The sequence below is a fragment of the Cottoperca gobio genome, chromosome 4 (assembly GCF_900634415.1).
Source record: "Cottoperca gobio chromosome 4, fCotGob3.1, whole genome shotgun sequence".
Taxonomy (NCBI): Eukaryota; Metazoa; Chordata; class Actinopteri; order Perciformes; family Bovichtidae; genus Cottoperca; species Cottoperca gobio.
This window is the reverse complement of record NC_041358.1, coordinates 25,525,212-25,546,003: the sequence shown is the minus strand read 5'-3', so window position 1 is coordinate 25,546,003 and position 20,792 is coordinate 25,525,212. Positions and strand designations below refer to the sequence as shown.

The 20,792-nt window shown below is 46.3% G+C and overlaps 1 protein-coding gene across 1 annotated transcript in view; it reads left to right on the top strand.

Moving 5' to 3' along the window:
- Nucleotides 1-2,440: 2,440 nt before the first annotated feature.
- The window catches only part of tle5 (TLE family member 5, transcriptional modulator), a 65,776-nt gene continuing 47,424 nt past the window's right edge, over nt 2,441-20,792 (top strand). Inside the window, exons 1-3 of the mRNA XM_029429624.1 lie at nt 2,441-3,423; nt 14,127-14,224; nt 15,574-15,637. Of these exons, the coding sequence (XP_029285484.1) occupies nt 3,400-3,423; nt 14,127-14,224; nt 15,574-15,637 (186 nt within the window). The 5' untranslated portion in view covers nt 2,441-3,399. The remainder of the gene's footprint in view (nt 3,424-14,126; nt 14,225-15,573; nt 15,638-20,792) is intronic.

Genomic DNA, 20,792 nt, shown 5'->3' with positions numbered 1-20,792 from the left:
AACCTCCCCGTACGCTCTCACCCACAAATGATTGTGTAATTTTATGGAAATGGACTCTTTAATCCTGCGCTGGGTGATAGTTTCAACCTCACTGTTGTCATCGCAACATCAAGCATAAACGATTCTTTCCTCCACGTGTCTGAGTCCCAGGTGAATCAGACATACTACGCACAATGCTTACCCTCCATCAGATCACATGTTGGGTTAAAATGCTAAACTTAGTCACAGTGCAGTTTCAAACAAACTTAGCGGAGCTTTAATTTGTTAATCCATCATTAGGTTTCCCCCAAATGAATCTATAGTGTTTGTTAATAGACTGCGTTGGATAATAGGATGTCTGTATGTGACCTTAATTGAGGCTTTTGGAGCTGCCCTCTGGCTGACCCGCTTGTTATCAAATGCAGTTTCTGTCTTACTGGAAACCCTCCGCGGATGCCAAGACCGCTTGTGTCCGATTCTACAGTCAGCAGTTGGATTAATGGCCGCTTCAAAGTTCAAAGGCAGAGCTACGCTGGATAAAGTCATTATAAACAGAAGCTGGTGTGCACAACATGCAGAGGCTTTAAATACCAGGTCTTTACTTGGTGCAGGTCCATTCTGGGCTGTAAATAACGTGCACTGGAGCAGGCAGGAGTAGGCAGGGGGAGACATTGTTATCTGGCTGTAGCGGGGGTCTTTGAGGGGCGTTACAGCGGTAGTTCTGCAGATACTCGACTTATTGATTTGGATGGCGTCTTTGGCAGTAAGTGGATGTTTGCTGCAGTTTTTGCCGGACAGCTCTACACAATGTGTGGTCCTTACTTTAATGCACATTTCTTTTTAGGTTTCTATGGTAGGTAGTGGCTTTTGAGGGTGGGGGGGCCCAGTTCTATTCCAAACAAACCACTGCTGCTGCAAGGGGAAAAGGAAATTAATCACTCCCTGTTGTCAAGTGTTTCTCCCCCCCAAAAGACCACCTACCAACAGACGGTTAGAGTAGCAAATGTAAAAGCAGAGTTGAATCAATCACAGCTGCAACGATCAGCGTACATCATACAAGAGATGAACCGGTTGGTCTTTCATGCACTAATGCAACTTTCTGTGTGCAAATAAACAAAGATTTCCTGCTTTTATTCTGTTTTATATCATATTAAAGTGAATATCTTTGGGTTTTGGACTCGAAACAAGACATTTAAAGAGTTCACGTTGGACTTTGAGTAACTGGGATGGACACACGCTAAGTGTCTTTGCCGCTTTAGGTCTGGAAATCAAGCAGCATGCATGCTAACCACTCGATTATAGGACAGGCTTCCCGACGGTCCTTAAACAGTCTTATAAGGCGTTTAATTCATATCTGAAAATGTAATATAATTGGTATTTTTTAAATAATACAGAATGTCGCATTAACGTCACACATGTGGGACACTCGTATTCAGTTTGTCGTTGCAGATGTCTGCTAGCTAGCGACGACGTGGGACATCTTTCTATGTTACAATAAACCTTTTGGCAAAATTATCTCGAACCGATGTTTTAATTCTTCAATTGTGGTTATTGTGAAATTGGTGGCGTTTAAAAAGTCTTGCGTGTCGCTTGCCTTGAGCTGCAGGAACCCTGTAACCAGATGAAGGCAATACATTTCTTCTGCTGGTTTATTTGAGCCGAACTCGGGTCAAAGTGTTCGGGACCTTCCCCCCCCACCCCCCCCCCCCCGGGATTAACAGACTCGGGTTGCCTGCTAATGTTTCCATTAATGTGCCATGTGCATGTGTATCTGATTTGTTTCAGTGGTTTCACAGCTGCTTGGTGAGGTTTGAAATTATTATTATTGAAGTGAAATAATGTATGCAAACAAAGTTCCTCCATTCTCCGGTGCTGATGTGTCACGTAGACGTCTGGAAGTCGAGCCGATATTAACTGTGAGTAATGTAACTGTTCTGTTGGGGGGGGGTTATGTGGTTTGACATGATGATGCATTTTTCAGTTGACAAACATCTGGATGCAATGCGTCTCAGACCACTTCCTGAGGAGGTTTGAGTAATCAGATCAGCATCTAAAGTGTGTTTACATTTGGATTTATATGCGATTAAGCGTGATTGGATCGCTACCCAGTCATCCGAGACACATTTTAATGTTAGGTGTAAACTGGGTGATAATCACTGAGTAACTGTTGTGTGTATGTGCAACTGTACCGTGTGTGTGTGTGTGTGTGTGTGTGTGTGTTGCGTAACAAGTGTGTCCACGTAGCTGTCATGAATTTGTGTATGAATGTCGGAGCGTTTGTGTGTGTGAATCTCGATTCATATCAGTGTGAGCTGTAGTCTTTGTGCATGACTGATTGCTTTGTCTGTCTGACCACAATTGAAAAGGGATCCATCTCTCTCTTTGCTTCTCTCCTCCTCCCTCCCTCCCTCTCTCTCTCTCTCTCTCTGTGACTGGGTGCCTCTATCTACTTAGTTCCACCTTAAGAGGAGCTTTAGCAGCCTGTCGTGTTTGTGTTGAAGCCAACAGGCACAATATATTACAGTCTAGGGCTTGCTGCTGAAAAGCCCGCTGGATCCTCCACTGACCTGCTGTTCTTTCCTGCTTTCCTCTTGCATTTTTCCCCACATTTAGATTAAAAACAAAGCTCTCTCTCTCTCTCTCTCTCTCTCTCTCTCTCCTCTCTCTCTCTCTCTCTCTCTCTCTCTCTCTCTCTCTCCCCCTCCCTCCTTCTTTTTCTTCTTCTCTTCCTTCTTCTTTTCTGCGGCAGCAGTCAAGGCAGAGGCTTCAGTGTGTCAGAGAGAGGGTGAAGAGGAGGAAAAAGCAGAGAAGAAGACTATTTGGACGGAGCTGAGTGTGTTTATGTTTGTTTGCCTCACCATTGGTCGGCCGGGTGAAGGGGCACGGGGAGAAGAGTGAGAGGAGGAGGAGGAGGAGGAGGAGGAGGAGAGGGAAGCCTGCCTACATGAAATTCTCGGTGTCATGTCACTACGTGTGGACCTTGACTGATCACAGGGTGAGGAAAAGGGAGAGAGACACTGAGAGGAAGACGAGGAGGTGGAGAAACTGAGACTTTTGGTTTCAACGGGGAAAAGAAGAAGAAGCAGCAGCAGGAGGAGGAGGAGGAGGAGGAGGGAGGAAAGTCTGCCGCTCCGTGTTATCATGACATTGTTGGATAAACGAACCGACGGATTGATCGCTCTTCAGTTGTGTGTTAACAGGGATTCGTCTTAGAAGAGAGAAGCAGAGCCTGGAAGAAAGACGACTCTGGAAGTAGACTGCTGTGTTTAACCCAGCTAAGGAGCAGGGACTGGACTTACAGAGAGAGTGTGTGGTGTGTGTGTTTGTGTGGCTGTGTAACCGGTGGAGGGCAGAGGAGTGGAGGGCCAGGGGACTAACCTGGCCATCAAACGGACTGGCAGCCTCTCCTCTCCTGGGATCATGTACCCTCAGGGCAGGCATCCGGTAAGTACCTCCTTATGTCTCTCTCTCCATGTCTGTCTCTCTCAACTCCAACCTTGTCAGTTGTTTCTCCCTCTGCCCTCGTTTTGCTCTCTGTCTCTCCCTGTCTCTTCATGCTTCTCTTATCTTGGGCTTTCCCTCCTCTCACTTCCTCTTGGTCTCTCCTTGTCTTTGTCTTTCTGTTCTTCCGTCCGTCTTTTTAAGCCCGTCTCCGCTGTCCCTCTCTCTTGTTTAGTTATAAGGACTGTACTGTAACATGAGGAGGGAGACGCGAGGGGAGGAGGGTGTTAGGGCTAAGAGATTTCCTGTCATGCACACACACGCACACATACGCACACACACACACACACACACACACCTCCCTCTGTCAGCTGCAACCAGGTGCCTTTGAGTTTTTGTTGATAGTTAGCTATGTAGATGGCATATAACTGATGCTGCACTTCTCAGTGTGTGTGTGTGTGTGTGTGTGTGTGTGTGTGTGTGTGTCTGTGTGTGTGTGTATATGTGTGTGTGTCTGTGTGTGTGTGTGTGTATATGTATCCCATTAACGTGTAGTTGGCTCTAGTTGTGTGTATACGTGACACTGTCTGTGTGTGAGGATAATAGATATGTGTGTGAATTGGTCAGTACAGCTGTCCATTTGCTAATTTCGGTTGCTAAGCACACACACACACACACACACACACACACACACACACACACACACACACAGGCAGTTTAATGGATGGTTAAATTAATTTCCATTACCACTAAGAAAGGACGTGAGTGCACAAGTACTTCCCCTTTAATGCCTCCTTTAAGTCTCCACCTTCATCAACACTGAGAATGTGCCATTCATTTACCTGCCAGAGTAAAATAAAGGCTAAACACACAGACTAATAAAAAGCACAGAAGGATGAATGACAGCTTAGGCTCAGTCTGGCTTAGGCCATTCGTTTCACAGGGGCCCCGATCCGGTTGCTATAATCAGATTTGGTTGTCAGTCTCTTTGTATCTGCTACAAATGGGTCAGTGGCCACTTTGCCTTGCAGCCAGCCAACCACTCAGTCAGCCAGCAAGCTATCACACAGAATTATGAATGACATTTTCACAAGAGGAAGGCATGAGGAATCAATTATATGTACAGAGAGAATGCTAATAAGCCAGCGGCTGGAATTGAAGGGAGAGAGAGAGAGAGATGCTGAGAGACACGAGAGAGAAGTGGAAAACAAAGGGAGGAAAGTGTAAGATGTGAGAGCCAAAAAAGATAAAAAAGAAAGAGAAAGAATTCTTTAAAAAGGCACAACCGGGGGTGGCAAGAGAAATGAAAATGAATGAGAGATGCAAAGGGAGAAAAGAGCGTGAACATTCCTCTGTTCTCTCCTTTAGAGGCGTATCGGAGAGCTTCCTGCTGCGATGCTCTGCGTTTGTGATAAAGTTCAATAGCAGATTGAGCCAACGCCAACCGATCGATAGCCTCTATCTCTCTCCTCCTGTTTCTCTCTCCTTCCTCTGCAGCTCTCTGCCACTGGAACTTTATTTCTGGTGTTGCTATGAAATGTGATCTGCAGAGAGGTGTGAGGGTGCAAAGAACAGTTGTGTGTGCGTGTGTGTGTGTTGTTACAGACTGTGTGTGCATGAGCCTATACATACATGTGTGTGTGTGTGTGTGTGTGTTTGTCCTCATCAAAGCAGAACAGGGTTTCTTGTAAAATGTGCATCTAAGGGTTTGTTTTCAGTACAGCTGGAGTCTAACCCCTGTCAGAACTTTCCCTGCTGGTGCGTTCAGGGACGATCCCGTTTTTAATAAATGCATAGTTGGCTGCGAGGAAGCGTTGCATTAAAGAGCTGATGTTGCCAGGCAATTAAATCAGATGCAAAACTATAAGCTCACCGGGATATTGTGAAAAAGGCAACATGCTGTTGATTTTCAAGATCAGAATCATCATCACTGCATTACTACAAGATGATGAGATCACTTTGACAGAAAGTAGAAGTGAGAAATGTTGTAAATCTGATCACATTTAAAGTTTTCTACTTGGGAAAAATGAACAAAATCAGCTTAAAAATGAAAAGAATTTGCGTGAAAACGATCGGCGGTAATGCAAAATATATGACAACTACACGTCTGTCACTGAAGCAGTATACAGGCGTGACTCTGTAGCTTTGATGCGTCCTTGTTGGTGTCAGTCAAAGATCACAGCCTACTTCTCGTCAGCGACAGACCGCCAGAGAGGACGTGCGCCGCCTTCAATGGCTCTCCTTTCAACGCCTCTGCGTCCCCCTGGAAATGATAAGGAAGGTGTCTCAAGGCGGCGTTATTTCTTTTCTTTCTTTTTTTTTTTATCAGAGAAGAAGTCAGACTTTGTTCTTGTCGCTCTCTGGGAGGAAAAGGTTAGAACTGATGGCTGATTTGCCAGCCGAGCGAGCCGAGCTGTAATTGGTTCCACTGGATTCCAACATTATCAGACCCGTGTGAATGTGGTGACATGTGTGTGTGCTTTCTTTTTATGTGTCCTTGTCTCCTAAGTGCTTTTGTGAGTGTGTACATTCTTGCATTTACTGTGCGTGTTGCCACGTTTGTTGTTGGCTTAGATGTGTGCGTGTGTGTGTGTGTGTCGGTGTGTGTGTGTCGGTGTGTACATCTCCTGTTTAAAGGTTTAGTTTTATGTCTGCATTTGTTAAGTATATATGTGTGTGTGTGTGTGTGTGTACCATGTAAGTGTTTATATTTGTCCTTGTGTTCCTGTAAAAGTGTGTGTGTGTGTGTGTGTGTGTGTGTGTGTGTGTGTGTTTAGATTTGGGAGAGAAAGGAGAGCGGAGGTTTGTGTGCCAACAACAATAACAATAAATAATGTCCCAGTCCGACCTCGGCTGTTGCTGTGGATGTACGAGCCTTTGATTGGCTGCTTCACCCCAGTGAGAGAAAGAAAGCTTCACTGTGTGTTGTCATGGTTAAGAGAGGCGTCTCTAAATGCTACGCGTCATTTTACACATATATTTATTTAGGAGCAAACTAAGAAACACCTCCTGGTTTGTTTACTTGTATGTATATATATATATATATATATATATATATATATATATATATATATATATATATATATATATATATATATATATATATATATATATATATATATATATATATATATATATATATATATATATATATATATATATATATATATATATATATATTTGTATAGTTGTGGTTTACCAAAGTCAATTTGAGGGGAAAAAGTCCTTGAAAATAGACAGAAATAGACGCGGGTCATTGAAAGTGCTTCGATATATAAATATATATAAATATATATATATAAATATATATATATATATATATATATATATATATATATATATATATATATATATATATATATATTTTGTGCAAAAATAGAAATGAAAGTTGTTTTGATATTTTTGAACCGGCTCCGTTCGTCTGCCTGCAGGCGCGTCTTCCTCAGTTGTGTCATTGTTTCTCTAATTAACCTTCATCCGTGTCTCAAACTATGTCGCAGCGTTGGGACCTTGAATTGGAGGGTATTGCGCCTGGAAAAACCTTGACATTATTGATGTTTAGGAAGGCGTGTGTTCCCTGATCCTACAACAGTCGCGGTGGCTGTTGCCTCAAAGATCCAGATCTGACAGCTTAGTCACCAAGCCTTCGATGAAGACACCGAGCGGGAACGCTGGCCCCGTTTAGTGTTCAGCAACAATACTATATGACAACATAACGCTGTGGATAGATAATCAAATCTGCTCCGAGCGTTATTATTATTATTATTATCACATCTCTGCTTTGGAGATGCACATCTGTTGAATCATTACCAGGACTGTGTGTGACAACGAGGGGAACAGAGAAGAAGAAGTGCGCCGTGTGTGTGTGGTACAATCTAAGTAGCTGTTGGAAAATCGTTGCAACCAAAATGTATAATCATCGTGTGTGTGTGTGTGTGCAGGGGGAGGGCTTCCTTCTCCTTTGGCCACCAGTAGGGTAACACTTTATTTTTACGGCCAAGTAAACAAACTGTTGCCAAATATGTGGCAACAGACGTCACATATGCTTCATTAACGAGGGCAGAGCCACTATAAGAGTGTTTGGGTGCGTCTTAAAGTTGGATTTTGATGTGTGTGTGTGTGTGTGTGTGTTAATGTGCAGGAGATTGAATGTGTGAGTGTGTAGTTGCAGTGCACGCGTAACCGCTTATTTACTGTGTGTTGAATTGTGTAAGCGCTTGCAAATGTGTGTATAGAGTTTTTTGGACATGAAACTGTGCACTGTTTGCTTTTTCGCGCACATTGACTGGACCTTTTTTTTTAGTTTTTGGCAGCTAGCCGTGTCTGGATGTTTGTTTTTCCCCAACATTTGTGGCTGTAATGAAAGAGCCATGTACGGTAAACAGCACAGCAGATTGCCGTCACCTCCTACAGATGACATTCTCGCCTCCTTTCCTTTGTCCTCGTCTTGTTTACATTTCATTTCATTCAGCATTGCAAAGGCAACCCCCCCCCCCGTAAAAAGTCAAGAAAGCGACTACGGCTGGAGTGAGTCGACACACACAACAGGAGAGAAGTGGAACAGCCTGAAACTTCTAGTCAGACATCAGCAGCCATCCAGATTACGTCTCAGATCAAAAACAAGGGCCATTTTCTATCCTCAGATCCTGTGTTCTTCTCTTTGTCATTAAAAGAAACGATCAGAGCGAGGCTTGGATGGAGTCCAGAGACTCTTTTGGCTGCCAATCTTTCCCTGATTTGTAATCCACCGCTGGCTTAGTTGCTGTCTGGTGAGCTGAATGACTGACTGGTTAACTTGCTGACTGGTTAAAGTGCACTGGTTGTCAGACTTTTGATTTACTGGTCGGCTGCCACTTTAATTGACTGTCAAACTGAAGGACTGACTGAATGAGAGGCAAAGATGCTCATTGGGTTTCAGCTCGACTCGGGGGGGCCACTAACTCGACATGATCGTTGGGAAGCAAATATTAGTAAAAAATGTACGCTGGCAGTTCGCTCTGATACATTTTGTATAAGTACGTGAGACGCTATCAACAGGCTGTGTATACGTTCATACACGTTGCATATGCTCATCTTCATGTGCGGCAGAATACGTTTCTGCCTTGTGGCACTGAGTGACGGGGCCTTTACCAGCGAGGTGGAGTCTGGTGGCTTTGAGAAGAGCTTAACACCTGTATGATAAGGATCGTCCAAACCACTGTTGACTTTATTTGTTATATATTTACTTTAACACGCGCAAGTTCGAGCGTTGCACCGTAGGAAGGGTCGACGGGTGTCACGTTAACTACCCGAGACCACTGCAGACATTCGTCCTGGGGAATGAATGAAATGAAACCATTGAAGACAAAAGCCAGATGTCAGTGGGGTGTGTGTTGGTCAAGTGTGAAAGTGCCTTTAGTTATGAAAACCTTTGTGTGGTCTGCGGACATGCAGAGAGAACTCTCAGAAGGAAAGAGGGAAATGTGAGAGCATGTTAAAAAGACGGTTGGTATGTAAGTTACATTCCCTGCAGCGCTCCTGCCTCTCATCCACACACACACACACACAGTCCAAACCAATGAGCTGCTTCTCATGTTCAGTGCCGCTCACACAGACGTGTACACAAGGGGCACTGGCACTCCTCTGCCACACTTGGTTCTTGTCATCTATTCATGTGCCTTTTTCCTAAATATTTCACCAGCCAATTATTATTTCATGCGCTATCTGAATGTGTCTCTGCTTGTCTCAGAGAGACACGGGCACCAGGAAGAACAAAGGGGCTAAGAAGGAGAAGTGAAGAACAAAAGCAGAGGAAAGGGAGGGAGGAATGAGCCGCAGCAGCAGCAGCACGAGAGAGGGCACAAGAAAGAGAAATGTTTTGTTTGTGGGTGTTTTGTTCGAATGAATGCATCCATGCATAGGCATGCCCGCTTCTACCGTGTGAATACTCATGTGTTGGTAGGAGATTTGCCAGAGGCTAAACAGATAGACGGAGAAGACGAGCGGGGAGATGGAATAAATTCGATCCCAATCACTCGCAGACCTGCGTCTGTTTCACAGTCGCTGTGTCGCTCATGCAGCCGCTGCCAGAGGTGGAAAGACAGGCAGCTGCTGCCGTGTGACGGACGGACGGACGGAAAGAGAGAGAGAGAGAGACAGACAGACAGAGAGACAGACAGACAGAGAGACGGAACCAGTCGGGCCTAATGTCCAGACAGAAAGGGCGGGAAACTGACGTGTGACTCAAAATAAGTGATGGAAGTCAAACAGCAAGACTGTCGACACTTAGAGGTGATAATTGAGGCGCTTTCTCAGAAGAGAGAAGAGAGAGAGAGAGAGAGAGAGGAGAGAGAGAGAGAAGAGAGAGAGAGAGAGAGAGAGAGAGAGAGAGAGAGAGAGAGATAGAGGAGATATATATATAGATATATATATATATTATATAAATATATATATATATATATAATATAAGCTATATCTATATATATAGAAGAAGAAATGGTGTGTGACATCCCGACATCATTTATTGGTATTGACTTATACACTCAGTTGCCAGTTTATTAGGTACATCTCGCGAATCTAAACATCCCTGCAATGAATCCTCGCTGAAGCTATGACGTGTTAAAGGGTTCAGTTTGTCGAGCCCGTACGTCTCATCATACACAGAGAGGAGTCTGTTGTTCGTCCTCGGTCACCATCAACAGAAATACAAAACGATGGACGTGTTAAATCAGCGGCTGTGTTGGACAGCGTCAGGTTCTGCGAGGTGTGTCTAGAGTGTTTTGTTGGCTGATGATTAACCTGAACTTTCACTACGCAGACGCCAAAGACATATTTTCTCGCCATAAAATAGTAGCCCTGCCAAGTTTACTGGCGTCCCACTCGGTTAATATCTCGGTCAATTCTTTAATAACCACATTTAAGGGCTCGTCATCAAAAAATGTTTTTATGTTCAGTGTTAATGTTGGAAAAATGTAATGATGAGTTATAGTATATATATAATAATAATTATTATACTATAACAGTTACAGTTGATGGAAATCTTTTTTTAACTGCAGGAAATGCAAACATAATGTATCGACTGGAAAAATATCACCAGATATGTTGATAATCGATTAATCGTTAAAGTAATTCATGCAGACAGACAGGTGATGTCACAGCCAGTGGGTCCCACCTCCATCCTGTTATGTGATACAGCGCTATGGGCTTCACCCGCCTCTCCTCCCCTCGCCCCCCCCCCCCCCCCCCCCCCCATAGATAATCCCTCCTAATTCTCTGCTTGCCCGTGCCAGCTCGACCAAATTGTGATTGACTGCTGTCCCACATGGTGTGTGTGTGTGTGTGTGTGTTTGTTTGCGCACAATTGACCCTTCCCTTCCTTCCTCCCCCCTCCTCCTCATAGATTAACCGGATCAGTTTTAGGTTTCAGGATCCCCTATGCTGGCTGCTATGGTGCACACACACATGCACACACACACACACACACACACACACGACAACACAGGCGGTAGGCGGTTTTTTTTGGCCCTTCGTGACGCACTATTGGACCCCTAACAGTCTGGGCGGCCATCTGCCACAATACAGGAGAGACCAGACACACACTCCAGCAACAAATGTTAGTTCTGGTGTACATACGGCGCCACTCGATGATGCCTCCATCTTTGTAAACACTGCAGATGCACATTTATCCCCTCAGATAACTTATGGCTCCGTTTGGAGCTCTGCGATGGGGAGAAAATCCAATGGCACGATCTCTTTAATGAAATACCTCGTCAACGTGACGATGTTGACATACATTGCTTCGTTTTACTGAAGTTTACTATCGTCACTAACGAGCATGAACTACTTTGATACCAGCTCTCCGTACTCTTCATGTTGTTCTGATCCTGGGTCCATGAGACTCATTCAGGAGTTTTTGGCCAACACATGAAATAAATTCACATGCCTCTCATCGGCACACGACAGAGGCCACGTTGACACCGACGCTCTACCTTCGCAGACTTGTATAATCCTGATCTGTGACTATGGGCTTTGTTATATGACTTAGTGCTGCTGATGGAACCCGCCAGCAGCACTTTATCTGTGTGCATCCGCATGAGGATGTGTCTGTGGGTTCATGGCAGCAGATGGTGGGAGCAGTATTACCACAGACGGATGGACGGTGCACAGGGTGGAGCGACTAGGCTGCAGCAAAGTCTCTCTCTCTCTCTCTCTCTCTCTCTCTCTCTCTCCCTCTCGTCTCCTCTTCTCCCCATCCCCTCGGTGTCAGACGGATGAATGGCTGTCTATCTCTCTCAGTCAGCAGCCACGCCGCTCCTCCATCATCTGTCTCTCTGCTCGTTCTTTCACTCCTCTGTAAAGATGTCAGACTTGTCTATTACTCCCTCCATCCCTCAGTCCATCCATCCTTCTGTCTGTCAGATGAGTATCTATCTCTCTTCCCCCCTCCCCCCCCCCCCCCCCCCATCCCTCCATCCCTGCTCTCTCACTCCCACGGTGGGTTTACGTTCGCCTGTGTGGTACCTTAAGTGTGAATCAGTGTGTGTTTTTGTTTGTGTGTTTTTCAATGCGCTCATGGCTGCGTGGGCGTGTGTGTTTGTATCTGCGTGTGCCAGATCACTATCTACCCCCCCCCCCCCCCCCCTGCCTTCCCACTCCTCCCCTCGGCCCATTTAGTGTGCTGTGGTGTGAATCAAGGTCAGTGGGGATCTGTTGCCCTTACCCCCCCCCCCCGCCATCCTCATCTATCCCCCCCCCTCCCGCCCACACACACACACACACACACACAGATGGTTTGTGTGTATTGTGCCCATCTAGATGTCCCCGCGATGCCTGCCTCAGCTCAGTGTAGCTCAGCTCGACCCCGTGGATTAATTACTGGGAACCCACCGCGTCCCTGACCTCCGCCGTCGGACTAATTGAAATCTAATTGAATCGTGCTTGTCTAGACTAATGAAGCCCCGCCACTGAAACCGCCAATCCTTTAGCCGTAGCTGCAGGCCGATAGCCACCCGGCTGCACCGTGCCGCTCAGTCAGGGTGGATGGATCATAGTTGACTCGGGTTACTAAGTGAAAAGAAACACACTCCATATGTTTCCAGACTTTGGACACTGGATTGAATCTGATTGAGATCTCAGCTCCATCTCAGCTGCATGTTGAGTCTTTGCATTAGTGTGTCATTGAGGCTGCACATCTGGGCGTAGGGGGGTCACAGAGGAACACTCGGGGTTCCAGTCCTCAGCACTTTGACTTGGTGCACTGATCGTGCAGTGGGTAGCATTTGCCTTTGCACTAGTTGTGTCAGAGGGACGTGGGATCTAAGCAGGAAGCTCAATGCTCCTGTTGAGTCTGATGAAGATGCAGAGACACCTGGCACTCTGCGTCCTCCCCAGGCTCACAGAGGGGGTCCCACAGTGCATGGGAAAATGAGCCAAACCAAATTGTGAGTCTTCTTCCACAAACGGCTCCTCTTAGAAGAAACAATGTCCAAAAAAACCCCCACCAAGCACTTGTGTTTACTGGAGATGTTCCTCGCTATAAGCCCCGCTCACAAACATAAACAACTACAGCAACAGCAACAGCAACAACAGCGCCCTGGTTTTCTTTAGACTTCATAAAGACTGTGGAGGAGGAGGAGGAGGAGGGCGGCTGTCAAAAGCGCTTTAGACAGACATGGAGAGCTGGTGGAGCTGGTGGTGCTGGTGGTGAGGAGGTCGACCCCAGGGAGGTGCTTGTTTTGTTTGGCCTTCTTTAGCTTTTAGCAGGTGAGAGACGGAGCCGTGATTCCCTATAAGTTATTCATTTGACATTTCCTCCCTTCTCAGCTCTTTGTAGGCTGGAATACATTAGCAACCTGGCAGAGTGGAGAGGATGCTAATGTGGAAGAGAGGGAGAGGAAGAAAGGATGGGGGGGGGGCAGTGGAGGGAAGGAGGCAGAGTCATTAGAGGAGGAGGAGAACAGAGAGAGAGAGAGAGGACACGGCTTTATGATGTGTGGGAAGGGGAAGTGACCTTCCCTCTCACTTTCATCTTGGCTTCTCTCTCCCCTCGCCTTGCTCCCTGACACACACACACACACACACACACACACACACACACACACACACACACACACACTTAAAGGTCCAGTGTGTAGGATTTAGGTGGATCTAGTAGCAGAGATGGAACATAATATCCCTAACTATGTTTTCATTAGAGTAGAATCACCTGAAACTAGGACTTGTTGTGTGTTTTCATTCGCTGACGGTCCTTCACATCTACACGGGGAGTGGATCCTCTTCCACGGAGTCCGCCATGTTTCTACGGTAGCCCAGAACAGACAAACCTAACGCTGGCTCTTTACGTTACCTGAAGGCCACCGTAGTTCCCCGACGCGGAGGGGGTTTCAGTTTGCTGCAATATGAAATCTCACTAAATCCACTACAAATGTTTGGCTTCTGCAGGTGCACTTTAGATCCCTGTTTCGGGTCGGGTTCGGGTTCGGGTTCGGGCTACTTGACGAGGTGCTTCAAGTTCTTTTTTTAGTGATATAGTGTAAACAAAGAAGGACCTACCGTCTGTGTGTGTGCTCTGCAGCTCTGAGAGGGATGTGCTCTGATTGCGTTAGGGGCGGCCTACATAACTACATTACATGCACAATGCATACAACACACACACACACACACACACACACTCACACACACCTCAGCATCCGTTTATAATTTGTTTGTTTCTTCCTTGTCCTACACAGGTCCCCTTACAACCCGGCCAGTCTTTCAAGTTCACAGTCCTGGAGACCCTGGACCGTATCAAGGAGGAATTCCAGTTCCTCCAGGCGCAGTATCACAGGTACACATATTTCACTACACACGCGACACAAACAGACATACACACACGTGAGTATGAACATATTTCATGAGGAGAGATGACTCTTCTATACGTTATTTATATTCTCTACACTCATGTATTAGTGAGAGGAACATTATAATGCAGCTCAGTGGAGGTGCATGCTGAGTTCTTGGATAGATGAACCAGTAAAGACAGAGTGCAAGTGTCCTTTCATCTTTTATTAACGGCACTGGATGTACAAAATACACGAGAGTGATGGTGAGGTGCAGCCGTCACACTGAACCCTCTTACTCATCACTTGTGTCTTTGTGTTGTGAACACATTTACAGTGATGAGAGAACACAATAAGAGCTCCTGTCTTTTACCTTTCATTTACATTCCACACTTAGTTTTGATGCTATCTTCAAATTCTTTCATTATTTATGGCATTAAACTTTGTTACATCTGAACCTTTTGAGATGTAATGCCATTTAGGTCTTTTTCTTTTTATTATAATTCTCCAGCTGGAGGTCACTGATGGTCACGGCATCGTACGGTTGACCAGAAGTGACCTTGGCGAGGAGAAATAAACCCTCAAGCCTCTTGCTCACACCTCAGTGGGCAGACTGAACAGCCTGCTGCGATACAGCAACAACACCTTCCAGCTAGCAATTGCACTGGTGGTTCTCAGCCACACACACACACACACACACACACACACACACACACACACACGTGTGCAGGAGCAAACCGTTATTTATGTGCACTTTTAATGGGAAAAATACAATCACTAGCATACCACAATAGCTTTTCGTATTAATAAACCATCTGACTTACCTCTTGTATGTAAATAATATTCAGCTCTGCTTCGACGACACACTCTGTCCCAACTTAACGTAACAGTTCGAGCCCTCTGGAGCCGACGCGTGATAATAATGTACACAACATGAAGCCTTTCCTCAATAATTACACGGGCTTTGAGTCTCTTTGCATTTCCCAAAACCTGGGCGTGATGCAATAAATACGCAGAACACAAAATGTAATGTGGTTCTTTATCAGGACCTCAGTAGCAGAACTCAACTAATGCACACATGACGTATATAACTAGACACAGACGGACTTGTCAAGCCGCCCTCACGTGCACGTGTGATGAATTGCAGTGGGAAATGAGACGCAGCCCTGCTGGCAGTTGCTACCATGAAGGTGATATTTTACTTCACTTTTAGCAGTAATAGGTAGCCCGACTGTATCCTTACACGGCATTAAACTTTGACCTCTGTAATATATAAGTCCTGTGGAAATGATGATTTATTTCAGTGGATGCAAATACTCAATTTACTCCATATGTGTCCTTCTCTGTCCTCGTGCAGCCTGAAGCTGGAGTGTGAGAAGCTGGCGAGTGAGAAGACTGAGATGCAGAGGCACTACATCATGGTGAGTCCAATCAAGAGCTGTACGGTGATTTGTTAGTCTGTCTGGACCAATCAGAAGCTCGGAGGAGAGTCTGACGAGTCCTGAGGAAGTACAATCAGGGGAGTTGTGCTTTTGATTTGCTGGATTGACGTTGTTTAAAGTACAGCAGTTTGTCTCTCCGCTTCTCTCTCTGTCTCTGTTTTAACTTCTCATTTCATTCACATCAATATGCCGTTTATATAACAAGAAAGAAATGCCAAGGCAAGAGATGTATTATACATTTTCAAGACCCACGAAGAGATTATAATATCTAAAGCATATTAAAATGACAACATCCAGTGGCCGTTTGTAATCATTAACATCTTTAATAACGGGTCATTATTACAACAACATGTCATTTGCAGCGGTACATAATCTTGAATATCTGTAATAGCATACAGTTTAACATTTCCACAAGTTGTACAAACCACCCCTCAACCAGTATTATATGTTTATGTCTGTTTCTTGCACACTATTTATCTTGCTCGCTCATACCTCTCTCTAAAACCTACTTCTTCTCTTTTCCATGCCTCTTCCATTTATATTTTCCTCCTTCAGATTCAGTCTGTGTCTCTTCTTCCTCTCTCTGTTTTCTCTCGTGCGCTAACAGCCCGAGCTCCCTCTGCGTCGGTGTGTCTGTGCGACTAAAGGCTCACATGTATCGTAAGCCTTCGTCTGTGGTACAAAACCCACACAGAGCCGACCAGAATACGATATGCACCATCTGCTAAGCTGCTCGCATTTCATAAACCTGGGAGAGCAGGCAGGATCAGGGCCATAAGCTAGATAGACACACAGATGGAGAGAGGGAGAGGGGGGGGGAGGGAGGGGGAGAGTGAGAGGGAGAGAGAGGGGGGAGAGAGAGAGGGAGGGGGAAGAGAGAGAGAGAGAGGGAGAGAGAGAGGGGGGGAGAGGGGGGGAGAGAGAGAGGGGGGAGGGAGAGGGAGAGAGAGGGGGGAGAGAGAAGAGAGAGGGGGGAGAGAGAGAGGGAGGGGGAAGAGGGAGAGAGAGGAGAGAGGGAGAGAGAGGAGGGAGATAGGAAGAGGGAGAGAGGAGAGGGGGGAGAGCGGGGAGGGAGGGTGGGAGAGAAGAGGGGGGGGAGGTAAGGGAGGAGAGAGATGGGGGAGAGAAAGAGGGGAGGAGAGAAGAAAGAAAAGGGAGGGAGAGGGAGAAGAGAGAGAGAGAGAGAGAGGGGGAGAGAAGATAGGAGAAGAGTGGGGAAGGAGAGACGGGAGAGAGGGGGGGGGGAGGGAGTGAGAGAGAGGGGGGAGGGAGGTAAGGGAGGAGAGAGAAGAGGGGGGGGAGAGAGAGGGGGAGGGAGGGGAGAGAGAGAGAGAGAGAGAGGGGGGGGGGGAGGGAAGAGAGAGAGAGAGAGGGGGGAGAGAGAAAGGGAGAAGGGCGGGGAGAGAGGAGAGATGAGAGGGGGGGGTGGGATAGATGGGGGGGAGAGAGAAGGAGAGGGGGAAGAGGGAGAGAGGGGGGGTGGGGGGAGAGAGGGAGAGAGAGACAGAGAGAGGGAGGGAGGGAGACAAATGCATTTAGAAGCACACCGACAGACAGAAGATAAAACACTCACACAAACGCACGGGAGATACAACATACACACATTCATTCATCTACACTTATACTCACCCCCCCCCCCTTGTTCTCACGAGGACCTTCCATTAAAGATCTTTCTTCCTCCGGCCCCCGACTCATCTTAAATCCTGTAATAACTGACACTGTAATAAGAGCCTAATAAGATCCAACCCCGTCACCATGACAGGATGAGTGTGTGATGAAACTGTTACACGACATGTTGCTACTTTACTAAAGGTGTTTTCATCTTTCCATGGAGACCGAAGACACGGAGATAATATTGTCAAACATCGACTTCGTAACGGAGACAATGAGAACAATTCATCAGCAGTAAAACATTATTTTAGCCTCTCGAAGATAAAAGTTTCAGTGACTTCATCTCACAAGTAAAACAAAGTCAGCCCGCGTCAACCCAAAGTGGCTGCTGCAACAATGACAGAGTGTGTGTGTGTGTGTGTGTGTGTGTGTGTGCTGCATTGGTGCATCTGTACTTAAAGGTTCCTCGTGCGTCTTTCTGTTTACTGACACTTAAACATAATCTCGTGCACGTTTGTATTACACGTTAAAGTTCTTGCATGTTGTGGTAATGCATAAACACGGAGCCATATTGAGTAAATCACGCGCTGCTTAATATAATTGCGAAGCCAAACGACTTGTTGAGGCTTTCGTCTCGAGGTCTAAACTCCACACAGACCTTCGGCTGCTGACTGACCACATTTCATAAAAATAAGCTCGCTATGTTTTTCAAAGTGGTGTAAAATACAAGCAGAAACATGTGCACGTAAATATGATTCAGTGCAGAACACACACACACACACAAAGAGAAAACCTCTGAAAACCACCCACTCCCCGACGCTCAGGCCCTCCCCGACGCTCAGGCCCTCCCCGACGCTCAGGCCCTCCCCGACGCTCAGGCCCTCCCCGACGCTCAGGCCCTCCCCGACGCTCAGGCCCTCCCCGTGTTGGCTGTGGTTTCACACAATTACTGTGTGGAACAATCAACACACGCTAACATCCATCTTCTTCGCAAATCGTGTGTGGTCGCGTGCCAGCACAGATGCACTTCTCTGTCTTTCCTTGGACGGGGGGCAATGGATGGCATTTGATGAAAGTTTGTGCAGATTAAATGTCACGTCCTTTGTGACCGCGGCGCTGTTGGTAAACTAAGGAGTCTCTTCTGCAGATGACATATCCATATAGGTTAGCATGGCAGACGGTTAGCTCTCCAGGCTATTGGATTTGAAGTGGGGCTCACTGTGGTGTGGTGGATGCTATGCTACTTCATAAGCATGGCTCAGAAATGAGAGGAAGGGAAAGAGGGGGGGGGGGGGGGGAGTGAAAGAGAGGCTCAAAGGGAAAGATGGCTTGAGAGGAAAAAAAGGCTCAGAGAGTGTCAGACAGAAAAAAACCAGGGAGCTGCTGAGGGAGGGAAGGATACAAAGGGACGCAGAGATAAAGAGAATAAAAGAGGAGAGAGATGGAGGGAGAGAGAGGGAGAGAGAGAGGGAGAGAGAGGGAGAGAGAAACATGCTGAAAAGGAATGAGAGAGAGATACCAGGGGACAGAACTGCAGAGAGGAGAGATGGAGGGTGAAAGAAGATGCTGTGAAGGGATGAAATGGAGAGAGAGAGAGAAACGCAGAGTGCAAGAGAAAGAGATAGTGATGTGTTTGTGTGGGGGGGCGTGAAATGAAAGAAAGAGAGATAGAGAGAGCGGGTGCACGCACAGACACGTAAATAATGTGAAGCAACAACGGGCTCGCTGCGCCCACAGAGGAGATAACCCAGAAGGCTATATTTAGCTCGTTAGGCCTGTCATCCACACTGAGGCCTGTTTCCACAGGCTTGTGCTCTGCTCACCGCGCTGCACTGCTGCTGCCTGTACTGTTCACTTTAAAGCTCTTTCAATACGAGGGTGAGGGGAGATGGTTGTACGGGGTGATAAAGGGCTGATGCATGTGGATTTCTTTGTGCATTTAAATGCTTTAACACACAATAAGACCTCTCTGTGAGGTGGCAAGCTGTCCCACGGCAGACAGCGCAGCGTCAGCTGTTTGAGCAAAGGCCTGAAAACAACATGTTTACGTTAAAGTGACTTTGACCTTGAGGATGTAGGGAAAGTTTAGTCAGTGCGAAGTTGTTTTAGAGCCACAAAGAACCCCCCCTGGTATCTCCTACCTCTGTGCTCGCCCACGGTTGTTCCCTATAAGTGTTGCAACTCTAAGTTTTATTTTTGGGAACTCTTGCCAAGAGCGGCGTCGGATCCGGGAGACGGTTGTACGTGTTGCTCTGGAACAAATGATTTATTTTGGAGAACTTGTTGCATTTGGCACTATTTTTTTATCTTTTGTATTTTCTTTGGAGAAAGTTTAAGTTCGGTACTGTGCCAATGTCGTCGTGTGATCAGCAGCCTACATCAGGACTGATGTCGGCCTGGATCTACCTCAGAGGAGAATAACCTGAACATCTTGCCACACAAATAGACTAAAAGTACTAGACGTCCTCACTACTTGTAACTCTTTGAGAGGATGTAACTCTAACTTTGCAAAGAGCAAAAAGTCTGAAGTGAGCCAACAACAGGAGGCTTTTCCCCTCTGCTCCATATCTCCTCATGGCATGGAGCTTCGCTTGGAGGAAGTCTCTCTGAAAGTTTCTCCTCACATTCACTACTTTAAATCTATATCTGAGTTTGTACACATTTCATGCTTGGAGAGATGATGCCATAACCCTCTCAGATTGCTCCTGTCTGAGTGTTGCTGCAGTGGAACAGCAGAGCCAGGTTTGGAGACGGTTGTATTTGTGTGTTTGGCAGACCCACTCTCTGTATCGCTTTGGATGGAATTTATGTTTCATGTTGGCTGCTGCACTAGACTGCCTCGTTTCTTTGTATGTGTAGAGAGACATTGGCAGTGTGTAACTTTTAGTGATAGCTGCACACACACACACACACACACACACACACACACCGGGAGTGTCTGTGGGCGTCTTGCTTTTTCTCCTCCTGTTGTATTTATAATTCATGGCTCTCAGATTTCACCGCTCTCCTGGAATTCCACTGTGTATTTTTAAATAAGGTTGCATTGTTGCCCCGGCTAATCAGGGAGCGTAGACGTGTCGGTCACATGTTCGCACAAAGTGCAAGCAAGTCCCCCGCCTGGAGAGCTGCGCTCACCCCCGCTGGCCTGAGGTTGAATCCTGCACAGAGTGTGAAAGAAGAGGAGATACAAATGCTGTCTTTCATCGTAAAAACCTCCCTTTTCTTTTTAGATCAATCGCTCCTTTTCTCTCCTTCCTCTCGCGGCTGCCTGGACGTGGTGGAGTGTTTCAGACACGGGGACTGATGGCCTCGTGACTGAAGGCTTTACAGGCTCATATATGTTGTAGTTTAGTTGCTGCCCTGGTTTTCTCAAAATGTTCTTTGTAGGATTAAATGTCTTCAGGAAGCTTTTTGTTTTTGTCACAGACTCTCTCAATCCTGCTGTCACACACAAGACAAAAGTCTTATCGGGGTGTGGACTATAAAAAAGACATGTCTACTGGAGGGTGACAGCTCACAGTCG